The sequence below is a fragment of the Medicago truncatula genome, chromosome 2, assembly GCF_003473485.1.
Source record: "Medicago truncatula cultivar Jemalong A17 chromosome 2, MtrunA17r5.0-ANR, whole genome shotgun sequence".
NCBI lineage: Eukaryota > Viridiplantae > Streptophyta > Magnoliopsida > Fabales > Fabaceae > Medicago > Medicago truncatula.
Genome location: NC_053043.1, coordinates 40,333,447 through 40,349,201, shown reverse-complemented (window position 1 = coordinate 40,349,201; position 15,755 = coordinate 40,333,447). Strand labels below are relative to the sequence as shown.

The 15,755-nt window shown below is 31.2% G+C and overlaps 2 protein-coding genes across 2 annotated transcripts; both read right to left on the bottom strand.

Moving 5' to 3' along the window:
• Window positions 1–310: 310 nt before the first annotated feature.
• LOC11426328 (unknown seed protein USP) lies at window positions 311–5,547 on the bottom strand. Its single transcript, XM_003596485.4, has 3 exons — window positions 5,405–5,547; window positions 4,920–5,037; window positions 311–1,214 (listed from the first exon to the last, which is right to left on the bottom strand). Exons 1-3 carry the CDS (start codon window positions 5,444–5,446, stop codon window positions 553–555), a joined length of 822 nt encoding a protein of 273 aa, XP_003596533.1. The 5' UTR covers window positions 5,447–5,547; the 3' UTR covers window positions 311–552.
• Window positions 5,548–9,299: 3,752 nt separating this feature from the next.
• LOC11416496 (calcium-binding protein PBP1) lies at window positions 9,300–9,936 on the bottom strand. Its single transcript, XM_003596484.4, has one exon. It carries the CDS (start codon window positions 9,786–9,788, stop codon window positions 9,432–9,434), a length of 357 nt encoding a protein of 118 aa, XP_003596532.1. The 5' UTR covers window positions 9,789–9,936; the 3' UTR covers window positions 9,300–9,431.
• Window positions 9,937–15,755: the final 5,819 nt, after the last annotated feature.

Here is a 15,755-nt window from a genome sequence, read left to right as displayed (position 1 = left end):
TTGAGGTTCAACTTCTAAAGTTCAACTCCCCCGATTCACAATACATGTCGTGTTTAGAGAATAATTTTGTTTCATTTTACTGGTCACTTTTAAGTTTTAATGCAATATTAAATATTGGTTTATCAATAATATCCTTACCTATTTATTGTAGAGAGAGAAATAACATAATGAAATAATAAATGGGTAAGGGTGTTACAAAAAAAACACAGAATTTCATCAAAAATAACAAAATTTCTTCAAAAGTGATAAGTATTGTGAAAAAACGGATGGAGTAATAAAGTAGAAAATATAACATAATCGATAACTACACTTCTAAAATTCTACAATGAGGCACAATCCATTTTCATTATTATAACATGATCAAAGTACATCAATAGCAAGCAAGATCGTGCCTCTTTAGGGTACAAGTACAACACAGTGCATAATTGTAGCCAAGTCCAGTTCTATAGCCTTGGCTACAAAAGGTACGAGAATGAAAAACATTGCAAACGACAATTTATTTATGTTACAAAATCCCATGGTGGCATGGTGTGTCCATGTTGGAGAGTACTCCTAAAGAGCAGCATTGGCACCATAGGCATTGTCCAAACCTAAATTAGGTACCCATAAAATAGCCTTATTTCCAAGGAAATGACAAACATGGTTACTACCAGGATCACCTTTCATAATCTGATGAAGCATATGTTGATTCATGCCTGAAATATCAGCATGGCAAGTAGCTATTGCATGAGTTTTTGTTCCATCATTAGCCACCAATGGAACCTTAAAAGCTGTTGTTCCATGAACTTCATGACAATAAAATACAACTTTTTGAAAGTTCAACCTATGACACATCACTGCTTTGTCTCCAAGATTTTGCACCGATTCTATTTTGTATTGTTCATGTTTATCAATGAAGGAACTTGAAAGTGATTGAATATTTTTTCCAAGTTTTGAAATTGCAAATCCAATTAATGTTCCTAAGGATTTTGCACAAAATTTTTCTTCAACCTTCTTGGGTTTATTCTTTACACACATCTCATCAATAGTATATCCCTCTTTTTGAAGGTCTTTAATGTCATGCATCCAAAAATAAACACCATAAGGTTGTGCTAAGGGACGCTTGCTGAATTGCATGTTCATTGTTTTGCCAGGATAAAGTTCATGTTCATAGAAAAAGTTTGTTGGGAATTGTGTGTCATCAATTTCCGTTGGGAGGTCATCAATTTCAACACCTGTGTAATACGTTTAAATTAGAGCAAATGTTAAGTGACCTAAAAGTGAAAAAAAAAAAAATCTTAAATTTTGTGTATTTAATTACTTCCTCCGTTCCTAAATATAAGTAAATTTTATTTTTTAGGTTCATTCAATTAATGAATTAATGATGTATGTGGTCCATAATATGAACCACATAATCATTAATTGAATGAACCTAAAATGTCAAATTTGCTTATATTTTGAAACGGATGGAGTAATTAAAAATATAAAAAAATTACTTTTGACTCATTAACTTGTGTCTAACGGCAAAAGTCAACATTCCTTTAAATTATTGGCATAACTCCTTCTTAATTTTATACAATGAATGTCATTTACAAAATCCACGATCATAGCAAATTAAAAAAATATTTTTAAAAATGAGTTTTACGTGTACATATTATTTATTTATAATTTTTTGATAAAAGTATATATTAAGGAATTAATAACTTCGATGGTAGGAAAATAAAATTCGTTAAATAAATAAATATAATAAATAAAGGGTCTTGTTAACCAGTGTCTTCGCAGCACTAATTAAGAAAGTTAAAATAGAAATTTTCAAAACAACAACTTTTTTACTTTCATAAAATAGAACATTCCACTTTTAATCACTTTCCAATAAAAAAAAATTATATTAGTCTTCTTAACTAGTCTCCTAGAGCACTAGTTAATATTCCCATAAATAAAATTGATAAGAGCAAGAATCGCATCAATTTGAGATGATGAGACTAACTTTTTTTTTTTTCTTTCTATTTTAACAGTGGGGCTTGTTATTGTTGAAAAGAGAGAATCTGTGTATAAGCATTAGTAACTAATTGGTATCTATTATTTTCTTCTTTCAATGGAGGTTCTTAATAGGTTGAAGTCTTTAATAGGTAAAGATTATTCATTTAATATAATATCAATACAACATTTACTATTTTATTTCTCTGACATATTATAATTTATTGCATTTCAATCATCTACAATCACACCACTAATTCTAATTAATAAGAGTGTTTTAATAAATGATACATATTTTACTATTAATTCAACACTATTAACCAATATTTTAATAATCGTGTGAAACTCAAATAAAAGATGTTTGATCTATCTAGAAGTCCTAACTCTACTAGCAAATGCCGAAATTGTAAGGTCAGACGTCGTGACTCGAGTTCGAACTCAGAACCTTACAGTTGTGTATGAGTTTAATTTCAATAAATTACCACTTCATTTAAGACAAAAAAAAAAATGTTTGATCTTCTTTAGTGACCACGCCCCACCCCCACTCCACTCACTATAACAAAACCAAAACACATCATAGACACACCTAGAAATAAACAATTTTTTTATCAAACCTAACCTCACTCCACCCCCGAAATATAATATATATATATATATATATATATATATATATATATATATATAGTAGGGATATTTTGACTCCAAGAGTAAGTCTATAGATTTACTCCAAATCTTCGTCATTAATTCTAATAGCAATCAATGGTTTAGGTTGATTATTAATAATTGATATGGTAGACTTTAATTTTCTTTTCTATGGTAGTTAAACACTCATCATCACAAAATAACAAAACAATTAATAACTTTTAATTGATTGATTTTGTAAAAAAAAAAAAAAAAACTTTTAATTGATTGATTTTTTTTTTATTCACCTCCTTTGCAAAAATTATCCCTTCCTTTTTCAATTCTTGGACTATTTATTTACACTTTTTTATCACAGCAACTTTTCAGATCTTTCTTTACAGTATATCAAAAGAAAATTGAAGATTTTTCAGATTTTTCAATTCTTGGACTTTTTCACCTCTTCAATTGACACATATAATCTACACAAAAATTGACGTAAGAAATTATTTTTGGGAGTTATTGAAGTTTGAAAACACTTATATGAAATATAAAAAAAAAATTAACAAACTCTTTTTTGGTACAATAAATCGAGACACTCGAAAGACTACTATAATTTGCATACAAAAAAGTTGATTTCCGGAATAGAGAAGAGTATGAGATCTATGCTTAAGATTATGATGATGCAGATGATGGTTTTGCTGTTTTGCAACAAGAAGCGTTTCAGTTTTGATGTGTTATATTTGTTCCAGTAGAGAAAAAAATTAAACCTCACCCTAACAATTATTATTATTCAATCCTAGTCATTAATTGATTTTGGAATTAAAGGCTAAGATTTGGAGTAAGTCTATAGACTTACTTTTGGAGTCAAAATATCTCTCCTCATATATATATATATATATATATATATATATATATATAGGGCATATCAAGTGAAAGGATTTTTCAAATGAGAGGACTCATTAATAGCCATTAGATCAAATTGAACGGATCAAATTAAAAGCTTCATATAAAATTGATAGCACATGATTATTTTCCCTTCTCCTTCCTCCTTCTCTGGTTTTCACCTTTCTTCTCTCTCTTGCTCCATCACAACAACAATGGACTTTATGTTTCTTCAACTTCATAACAACAACAACGAAATTTTAATCAAATCTACACCACAATTCGAAGCCGATTCATAGTTTGGTTTTCTCAACTGAAGACCCGTTTTTATCTTCTTCCATTCCAGATCCGGCAGCCATGAATTTTTCAATCAAGTTGAAACCCATTTACAATTTTGGTTATCTTAGTTAAAGACCCCTCTTTCTTCGACCTTGAATTTTGTAGGATAGATTTTCTAGCTTAATTTTTATAGGTAGTTAACCAACAATTATGGTTCGTAGAGCAAAGAAAAAATAAAAAGAGAAGTGGATTTGATTGCTTTTGCAAAGACTTATCTTCAACAAATTTAGTAGCAACAAGAAAAACGGCATTCATGAAATAAATAAATAAATATGACTGTGTTTTTCCTCTTCATCACCGATGTTGGGTTTTGCTGGAAGAAGAAGAGTTGGACTTGAAACAATCGTTGGACTTGAAAAAGCCCCGAAACAAACATCTATGAGATACATGTGTTGTTTTAGTGACCAATATAATCTCAACCGTTTATCTCAATCTAATGGTTAATAATTAACCCTCTCACCCTCTCATATTAAATAGTCCTCTCACTTGATATGGAGTTGCTAATTATATATATATATATATATATATATATATATATATATATATATATATATGGAGTTGCTAATTTACACAACCTAAAAATACTAAGGTGTAAGTTAACAATTTACGCTCACTTGATTATTTATAATTATTTTTATAAGTTTTATTAAATTATTTACACCCACCTTACTAATTGACGACTTTCACTCTCATCATTTTAAATATTGTTTACTTAAAAATATATCCTACATTGTACTAAAAAAACATGTAATTATACTAGCATATATTTACACTAATTCCTTAATATTGTTCCCAATTTAATCATTTTTAAATAAACCAACATCTATTCTTTTTTACAAGCTAGCGTAGTTAAAAGGCTTCATAACAAGTTTTTTTTAGTTTAGTGCAATTAAAAATCTCTTCAAGTGGCTGTTTTCTTAGCTTAGTGTAATTAAAAAGCATGTTTTATACTTGTTTTTAAAACCTTCACGTCTGTCTTTTTTTGTTAAGTTTTTTTTACAAAGCCACTATTGTGTAAAAAAATTTACACAATCTGGAAGTAATGTGTTTACTTGTCAGAGGAAAAAAAACAAGAAAAGAGGCTTTATTGGCTTTATTAGAAATTAATATTAAATAACAACCTTTAGGTCCAGGCTTTAGAAGTTCTAGCAGAGAAGTGGGAATGGGAGTGTTGGGCCAAACAGCTTCCCAATATTCTTCTTCAGGCACCGATGCATGGCTTCCTCCTGCAAGTGCAAGCTGCACATCACAACAAACATGTACAATATTCACTTTAACATCTTAACAAACATTCACACCATAATATATATATATATATATATATATATATATATATATATATATATATATATATATATATATAATGTGATATAATATGAATAACTACATTATTAAACATCCAACCCTTCCCTAAAAAAAATAAAAAACAACCTCCACGCCCTCTACATGTGTAAATAATAATTTTACTAACAAAATAATACTTTAATTGCCATATTTTAGGTTGCTGGTTAAGTTTATAGTACATCAATTGGTGACTAAAGTCCAAGAATTCTAAAGTGTTGAGAGGGTCATGGAAATGAAAGGTTTTAGAGCAGGAAAGACATACAGAGAGAACTGAAATGAAAATGAGAAGGTGCTGAAATCCCATTCTTGCAATCAACAAAGGAAAGTAAGTAAGCAAGATGTGAGATTTGAACTACAGGTTGAATGACTTATATAGGCCAGTGAGGACCGAGTAACCACTATTTTGGTCTTTTAGAGGAATAAAGTTTATAATTTAAAAGCGCATTTTTAATCCCTTAACTTTGCATTAGTTGCGATTTTAGTTCCCTATTAAAAAAACACATTCCAACCCCCTAAGTTTTCCCTTTTTACAACTTTTAATTTTGATCATTCAAAATTAACCATTCAAGACATTAGAAGATCAAGAAACCAGTCCCAAGCCATATTGTTTGCCTTATAAATTTGAAACGTCCTCAACGGAACACCCCACTTGTGTTTTACTGTCTTGAATGGTTGATTTTGAATGATCAAAATTGAAAGTTGCAAAAGGGGAAAAAATTAGGAGGCTGGAATGTGGTTTTTTTTTTAATAGGTGTCCAAAATTACAATCAGTTCAAATTAGAGGGTCAAAAGTGTATTTTAGTCTTAATTTAAATACTAGTAGTTGGTAAACCAATTTATTCATCCACCATCATCGTTAATTGGTTTAAATACACAAATCTTCACCGCAAACATCAACTGTTTTGATTTTATTCATTGTAAAAATACTTTTTTTTAGTTTTAGTCCTTGCCAATATAAAACATTTTGTTTGGACATTATTTTGTTTTACTCTTTGTAAAATATATTCATATTAAAATTGTTTCTTATAATATATATTTTAATCCTTTAACCAAATTTACTCCATTTTTTCATTTGATTTCTATCATTGTAGTATACAACCTTTGAGATGCTTTAATGTTGATCATACTTCATGATGATGATTTTGTTTTTTTTTTCCTTGTGGTTACAGGGGTGTTTTGTGGTTATGTTTTGTTTATGTTTGTTCAACTATTATTTTTTTTGTCAAATAGTTTAGTGACTAGAGAAATTCATCTTAAAATGAATAAGTGAGGGTGTTTGGAGTTCGAACTTCGACCCTTGCACATTTTATGCATTATCCATTATAAATGAGCTAAGCTCGTGGGAACATGTATGTTCAACGATTTGTAATTTCCTATTCTTAGCAAAAGTTGCGTTTATATATTTAATACAAAAAAACAACATGACAATGATTTCATATACTGCTTTTTCAATGTTTATTTTAAGGATGCTTTTTCAAAGCACGATTACAATTATGAAATGGATTATTATATTTTAAGGATTTTGCTAACTAGTGCTATCAGGATAATGGTTAAAAAATTTATTAATAAAAATTTTATCTTGAAAATACGAGACTTTACTTTTCTCTTATCAATAATTATACTGTTTTCTCCATATTTTTTCGATACAAACTTAATTATTTTAGTACTTTAATCAATGTTCCAAGGGCAATGATTTGCTTTCTCCATGTTTTAAACCTATTATTGTTGAATATTTTTTCCTACCTGCTCCGGTGAAATGTCGGCAATACATTTGAACACTCCACCCTAAAAAAACAATAAACTTGAACAAAAAAAAAAACTTTGTAAACATTTTCCTAAAAAGACAAAAAATTGAGGGACATAAAACTTACCCATGAAATGAAAAATAATGTACTCCCTCCGTCCCATTTTAAGTGAGCATTTTGTTAATTTCACACATTATGAAAAAAAATGTATAAATAAAATTGGGAGAAAAATAATTTTTAGTGTCTTGTCAAGTACTGGTGCATTTCTCCTTACATAAATGCAAAAATATTGAATTAGGAGTGATGAAAATAGTATTAATTAAAGTTATAAATGAAAAAAAGTAATTAATATTATATTGAATATTGAAAAGGGTTAATTTTTTGGGACCCACTAATCAATTATCAATAACATCAATCTCATACAAATTTATTAAATTAGACCCACTAATCAATTATCAATAACTTTATATCATTACATTTCAATTTTTTAATATTAAAAAGTGTGGGTTCTACTTAAGATTGAAGGTCTTAAAGTGAAACTTTGAGTCTTATAAGACCGCAACAACTTTTCTCCCCAATGGAGGTACCTAATAGGTATCAAGTTTAAAAAGTTTAAGACTCCCCGTTGATATGGTCTTAAGCAATTATTAAGAATTAGATTGAGTCTCTTCGATGAAGTATTTTTTAATAAACTACTTTCTCCTATATATATATATATTTTGGTCTTAGATGAAGTGGTGATCTACTGAAATTAAACTCACACAACTATGAGGTCTCGGGTTCAAACTCAGATCACAACATCCGACCTTGCAATTTCGGCATTTGCCAGTTGAGCTAGGACTTCTAGACCTTTCTCTGATATTTATTATAATGGACACCTTCTTGAGAATACCTTGAGAATAAACTACAACATTCATTCAAAACAGAAGTCCCACAAAGAGATTAAAAGGAATGACTCCAAAAGAAGCATGGTCAAGTCAAGTAATAAACCAAATGTAAGTCATTTTTGGATCCAATATGTAGACAAGTTTGAAGGGTGTTTCATGCGTTGATGATTAGGGTTTAGTGTGATACGGCCATAAACCTCGAATAAGCTCCTCACTCCATTCTCCTTTTATTTGTTCCAATTTATTTCTCAATCGTCTAAAGACGATTCTACGTTTATTTTTTAGTGTTCTACTAAGGTGAACTTCAGGTTAATGTCAAGGTCGCTACAGAAGTCTCGGAACCTCCGACTTGTAAATTGAGTCTTGTTGTTAATGATAATCGAGTGTAGGAGGTCATGTCTATAGACATGATCGACGATAATTCGAAATGGGATTTACTTAAATATGAAGGGTCTTGTTAACGAGTGCTCATCCCAAATTTAGTAAATATTACTCAAAAAAGTCAAATATTACAAATTTCAATGCATTGATTACACAAATTTGAATAAAAATTTACTATTAAAGGTGCTTAAAGAGTGTCTTAGGACACTCGTTAACATTTTCCAAATATAAAAACTGATCAACAAAATGCATTTCATCTCAAGTCTATCGACATAGTTCCCTGAAAATACCTCTTTAGTACAAAGTTGAATTTATTTTTTCATCTGAAAAAGAATAGACCACTAAAGTTTTTTTTTTTTTTGGAGGGAAGTAGACCACTAGAGATGATGACTATCACTTTGAAAGAATAGACCACTATGAAAAATTCTCTTCTTCCATCACGTTTTGCTCACTTCCAACCAAACTTCCCAAAATACTCATGCGTGAGTTAACTCACGCAGGTGTTATACCCAACATGAGTTAATTCAAGCGGGTGTTTTTCATGTTTAACACATGCGTGAGTTAACTCAAGTGGGTGTTATATTCAGCGTGAGTTAACTCACGCAGGGGTATTTTGAAAAGTTTGATTGTGAGTGAGAATTTTTTTTTGGAGAAGAGCATTTTTCGACCAGTATAGTACCCAAAATTTACATCTGAATGGGGTTGGGGGGTGTGAAAAGTAGCTACTTTCTAATGGAACCTCAGTTGACCATGCTATATTGAGTTTGCATTAATTTAGTTTTTTTTTTTGGACACAAGTTTGCATTTTAGTTTTTTTTTTTCTCATCTGGAAAGATAGGCCACATTTGGACTGCACAAAATTTATATTATTTTCAAATATGTACATTCAAATTTAGAGGTCAAATTCCACACACGAGCTTCATAAAGTCCTCCAAACCATATTGTGTAGTACTTGCATTTTGGTCTTTCATTTTACTTCTATTTTTATTTCTTTAATTGCTAAGCTTTTCTATATTTTAAAGCCAATTGTTCTAAACCCTTCATATTTTCTGGCCTTAAACTTTAGATAAGATAAACCGAAAATAAACTGAAATTAACGTTTAATGGTTAACCAACATTTGAGGCTTTGAGCATGGTAGTCAAATTGAACAAAAGAATATACAAAACAAGTAAAAATCATTAGATGAATCACTACTTCAATTTCATATCAATAAACTTTTCTCTTTTTTTACATGACCAAATATATGGGAAAATTGCCCAAAACAATGAAGAAAATTTAGAAAGAATCTTGGACTTCTTGTTGAAGCATTTGTTCTAACCACATCTTAGACCCATCCATAAGTTCAGGACTAAGTCTAAACATCAAAACACAAAACTCCATTTGATTAAGAGCACCATCACCATCAAAATCACCTTCAACAATCATGGATTGAAGTTCCACATCGGTCAAATCTTGTAACCCAAGCAAAGCTGAATTCTTCTTAAGGCTTTCAAAAGTAATGACACCTTTAGTAGAATCCATCAAAAGATTGAAACCATTGCATAATTCATCTATTAATCCATCACCACCAAGCTTGTTTGCCATCAAGGGTAATGAGTCTTGAAATTGAACTTGAGTATTTTGTGAAGCCATAGGGAAAGAAATATTGTAGAAGAGAAGATAAGAGAGATTAAGGGTTATGAATTATAATGAATGATGAAGAATGAAATATAATTGAAGATTTGTGTGTATATATAAATATGAAGAGGAAAGAGAGAGGAAAGAGGTGTGGTTTTTTCTAAGAAGGTGTGTGAGTAAGTGTAAGTGGACATAACATAGATTCATTGAAGACAGCTAAGGGAACAAAGTTAACTTGGTCAGAGACAGACACGGATTTCATTGGAATTTGGAGTTGGAGTGAACTTGCCTAGTTTTTTCGTGGAAGGTTCTCTAAAGGGTAGAAATGTAAAGGAGGAGATATTTTGATGTGATTTATTTCATTAAATATTGGGTATTGATAATGATGGGTTTCGTTTTTTTAACTAAAAGGAATGATGGTTTAGTTAAGACTAAAGTCGTGAATTTGGTGATAATTTAAAGGGCTAGATATGTTTTTTAGTCTTATAATATACTAACTTTTTGTTTTAGTCTCTTCAAAAAATTTCTTTAATTTTTTTTTTTATAAAATTTTCAACCAACACTTTTTATCTCTATATTTAAATAAATTTATATATTTTTTAATAAAATTGTACAGTAATATATAGAATATTGTAACGAAACATAAATTAAATATGAAATGCTAATAAAACATTTAATTTATGTTTTAGTGGAAGGTTCACAAATTTAACAAATACATGAAAAATACTAATTAGCATAACCTATTGAAATAGGAAATGCTAAGAAATGTTTCCATAGCCTTTCATAAAAAATTTCATTTTAAATTTGTAAATTGAAAGATTGAAATATAAAAAAACTAAATTTATTTATATCAAAGTTACTTATAATTTTCATTTTCTTAATCCTTAACAAGTGTTACCAAAACCCTTCTTACCAAGACCTTTTGAGATAACTTTAGAATTTGACATAAATTAGATGCTTTGATAGGTGGCTTTTAGGTAATGAATGTTTAGAACGTTATGAAGACTTTGAATAGAGAATTAATTAGAGTTCTAGAATTTTAGGTAGGAGAAAAATGAGAGGCATTTAATTGTAACATCTTTTTGTCAAAATAAAATGCAACGATTTAAAAATATTGAATTTGCTCAAAAAAAATTTAATTGATTATGCAGGGAACCTTCGTTGACCATGTTATTTTGAGTTTAAATTTGCATTATTAGTTTTATTCCATGTCTTAAAATTTGGATTGGACCGACCGATCGAACCGATTCGATTGAGAATCAAAGATTTCGACGGTTCGGTCAGCCGACATGACCATATCTGAAAAAAGAAAACCGTTGAAACTGAGTGTGACCCGAACAAGTCGATGATCAAACCGAAGAACTGGTTAAAACCGGTGTGACCCGAACCGGTATGGATTGAAGAAATACTTTAAAAAAAATACCAAGTAGATGGCTTTGATGTAAATCGAACTAACTAGAGTCAACACACAAGGTGCTAACATGCTTAACCACTCGATTGGGTTATCTTTTTGTATTCGAAATGCATATATCTTTTTTTTTTTGAGAGACGAAATGCATATAACTTATAGGAGTATATAACTAATAATTTAATAATCATTAATTTCACTTGGTCCCAACATTATATCTACACAAATTGATTAGTCTCCTTTCACATATGTATGGAGACAACATTTTTACAATACATCATTCTCACTAAAATTGTCTATTACTTATTTTTTTTTGAAGGAGTCTCTATAATATATATTAGAAAATATAATATAATAATATTTTTTAATAGAGGTTCTTTTTTCTTAAGAGTAAATTTAAAAAAATAATAATAATATAATATTTTTTAATAGTAAATATTATTAAACAACCATATCTCTGCTCAAGACGAACAGAGATCGGTGAACTGCGAATACAAACAAAAGACGCCGTATATAGGCGGAACACCAAAAAATAAACATCGTAAAAACACCCCTTAGAACAACATCCACCAAAATACACGTCACCATCTAAACAGACTCTTCCACGAAAACGACCACTATAAAAACGATATCCAACAACACCCGTCGCAACTACTCACCTCCAAAGAAAAAACACCCATAAAAAAAAAAATTCAGTCCTAAACACCAAAGTTGAGCCACATCTGAAAAGCTCTTATTTGAAAGATCATTCAGCTTCCACCACCTCTCAACCTCCGATCCACCGAAAGAAACCACAAAAAGCCCAAAATCAAACTTGATCCAAAGAACTGACTCCTGATCTCGAATAAAAAATGATCGGCCCATCAAACTTTACGATCAAATCAAAAATAATAATATAATATTATATGGTACATATTATATATGTGAATCAAATGAAAACAATGAGGGGAATTGAAATATTGTCTTTTTTTTTTAAAAAAAAAACTTTTATGAATATTTTTTAAGTGATAAATCATTTTAAATTTTTTATTCTGACTTGGTCAATAGTTGTGCGGTTCAACCAACGACTCATTGGTCCGATCAGTAATCTAGTGACCAAAAATATTGGATTTGGTACCTAGATCCATGTGCAGGCTATTTATTGTGTGGTGTGTACGATTTTCTCGCCAGTTAGGAATCACATCATTTTACTTATGTTTTTGATTTATTTAGGCATATGATGCTTCCTTGAAGATATCTTTATTTGCTTGACGACTTCTTCGAAACAGGTTGCCTGTCAAGGATAATTTGTTCAGGCGAGGCATAATATTAATTCTTATTGGTTATCAACTTTGTGCTAATGGATGTGGCAACATTGAATCGGCCAATCATTTGTTTCTGATTTGTAATGTATCGAGTTCTCTTTGGTATCTTGTACGCATTTGGCTTGGGTATTCTTCCGTTGATCCTCTTCGAATTTCATATCACTTTATTCATTTTGGTCCCATAGCAGGTGTCTCAAAAGCACATCTAGTAGTTATGCATTTAATCTGGCTCTCTTGTTCTTGGGTTATTTGGATGGAGATGAATAACATAATTTTTAACAATAAAATAAGCTCAACTCATCAGCTTGTGGAAAAATTTAAGTTGCTTTCCTTTTAGCGGCTGAAGGCAAAATACGCTCATTTGTCGTGTGCTCTTCATAGTTGGTGGTTGTGTCCTTTTGGTTGCTTGGACATTGGCTAATGCAATTTTTTGTCGGTTGGTTTTTTTGCCGGCTTGTTCATTGTTGTTGAACTCTGACATTCTTTTTTGGTACGTGTTGTGCTAGATAAAAATGGGTTTTTTGGTATTAATATATATTCTATTTTTCTTTGTCCAAAAAAACAAATATACTAAACGGTGTCAAAAATTTCTTTAAAATGTGGAGGAAGAATGCAAGAAGACCCCCTTTATTTGGAGTCCATCTTTGCTCCATTTAAGATTCCTCAATTTACCCCATTTTAAGTCATAGATGTGTGACATGTGGAAAAAATAAAACCAATGGCTGAGATTAAAAGCTTTGAAAAAAAGCAATTGTTTAATGAAAAAAGAAGCATACGCGCTTCTCTGATACAATACCCACTCTTCTTCCTTCTCTCACAGCTGCCTCTCCCTTTCCCTCTTCCTCCAATCGGTGCCGCCTCCCCCTGCCGCCGCACCTCTCCCTCCATCCACCGGCGCATTCTTCAGTCTTCCCCTTCTGCTCCACATCACCTCACCTAAATCATGCTTAATCAAACCTTAATTGTTTTTGGCTTGTTCATGTTTTCTGAAAAGCACAGAGTCACGGTGTTGGTGATTCTGAAAAAGAATTGTTGGTAATTGTGAAAAAGAATCAGAAAAGAGTAAAGATAATGAAATGCTAGAATAAAATAAGGTAGGATACTCATTGATATTGTTTAACAAATAAAGGTAACATCAACTAAACAAATAACAATCTAAAATCATGGCATCACCGTACAACACAAAACTTAGCAAAATCGCATTCTATAAAGAACCAATAACAAAAAGTGGAGTCATGAAATGATGAATAATACCTTGACACAAACAGAAGTAGTGGAGCTTTAACGGTTTGAAGTTGCGGTGACGCCGGTGACAATCGTGACCTGCGATATTGAAGGTGAGTTGGGCAAGGTAAGAAGAAGAGGAGGGCGCCGCCGATAGATGGAGGGAGACGGAGGTTAGTGGCGGTGGCGCCGACGAGAAGGAGAGGGAGAATCAATGATGAGGGTGAGAGGAAGAAGAAGGGCCGCGGTTGAAGAATGAAAGAACGTGAGCTCCTTTTTTCATTAAACAATTGCATTTTTCAAAGCTTTTAATCTCAGGCATTGATTTTATTTTTTTCCACATGTCACACATCTATAACTTGAAATGGGGTAAATTGAGGAATCTTAAATGGAGCAAAGATGGACTCCTTTATTTGAGTGCAGATCTGCTCCAGTTTCTTTTTGCTCCAGTTTTTCGGTTTACTTCACTGATATGTGACATGTGGCAAATATGAATTCAACGGTCCAGATTTTAAAACAATACTAGTCTTTGCTGAAACAAAAAATCAGAGAAGCATGGTTACGCTTTACACATTCTTCTCCCTCTTCTCCTATCAACAGTGCTTCGCCGCTCTTCCGCTCCTCCGCCTACTCCTTCGCCGTTCCTCCACTCTTCTCACTCTCTTCTGTTCAAATTTCAATTATGCTCGACCGTTCTTCTTTGTTCCAACTGTGCTTCGCCGTGTCGCTTCCAATACAAACTCAAAAAGGTATCGTTGAATTTACCCCTTTCCTATCTGCTCCAATTTCCTACTGATCCAATCATCTCAGTCTCTTCGATTCGCCGTCATGTATGCCATTTCCCCTTTTTCAAAGATCTGGGAACAAATTTTGCAGAAAGATTTAAGAAGATAAAAAAAAAAAAAAATCATAATCAAAATAGTGAAATTGAGCACTGTTGAAATGCAAAATAGGGAGAAAAGCGGATGAGAACAGTTGAAACACAGAAGAGGAAAAACATCGTATGGGAGAAGAAGAGAGAAGAGGACGAATTATGCACGTTGAAATAGAAAGAGAGAGACAGAGGAGCACACATGGATAATGGTGCAACACTGATTTTGTTCTTAAATCTGAACCGTGGAAACCAAATTTAACACATGTCAAATATCAATAAAATAAACTGGGAAACTGGACAAGTTACCAACTAGAGCAGATCTGCACTCCCTTTATTTGGGAGTGCATGTATGCTCCATTTACTACATGCTCCATTTAGTCCATTTAGGACTTGGATGAATGACATGTGGTAAAAAAAAAATCAATGGTTCAGATTTAAAAGCAACAAAACATTTATTTTATTTAAAAAAATTAAAAATTAAAACTCATAAACCACCATCATCATGTCTGGTACGGTTTTACGTTTCTCTCTTTTTAGCTTCCCTCATAAACTCTTCCTCTCCCCCATGGCCAACATCCTTCGATTGCGCCGTCGTTTATCTCAATCACCATCGTTTTATTTATTTCTTATTAAAATAATAAATGTTTTGTTTATTTTAAAATTTGAACCATTAAATTCTTTTTTACCATATGTCATTCATTCAAGGTCCTAAATGAACTAAATGGAACATGTGGTAAATAGAACATACGACTATTTATTTGGTAAACAGATTGTTGCGTCTGTAAATGGTACGGTCTATCTTTAAAAAAATAAATGGTACGGTCTATTTTAGTTTTTTTTTTTTTGGTAGAGGTTCTGTTTTTAGTCTTTTAGATTTCCTAAATGGTACTGTCTGGTTGTGTATTGCTTTCTACTAAGATAATGAACCAAATTATCATTAGTAGGAAGCATATTTTCAGGAAGAAAAAAAAGAATTTTGAAGACATCTAAAAGGACCACCTTATTTCAAACAATCTTTTAAAGAATTTAGCTTAATAAGTAGGGTTGTTACAAAGTCTCGATGTCTACCTATCTGAAGTATTTTCCTGCAATATAACATTAGACAAAGCATAACAACAATACACAACCAGACCCTCTCCCAAGCACACAAAAATTGACATTTTAAGGATCAA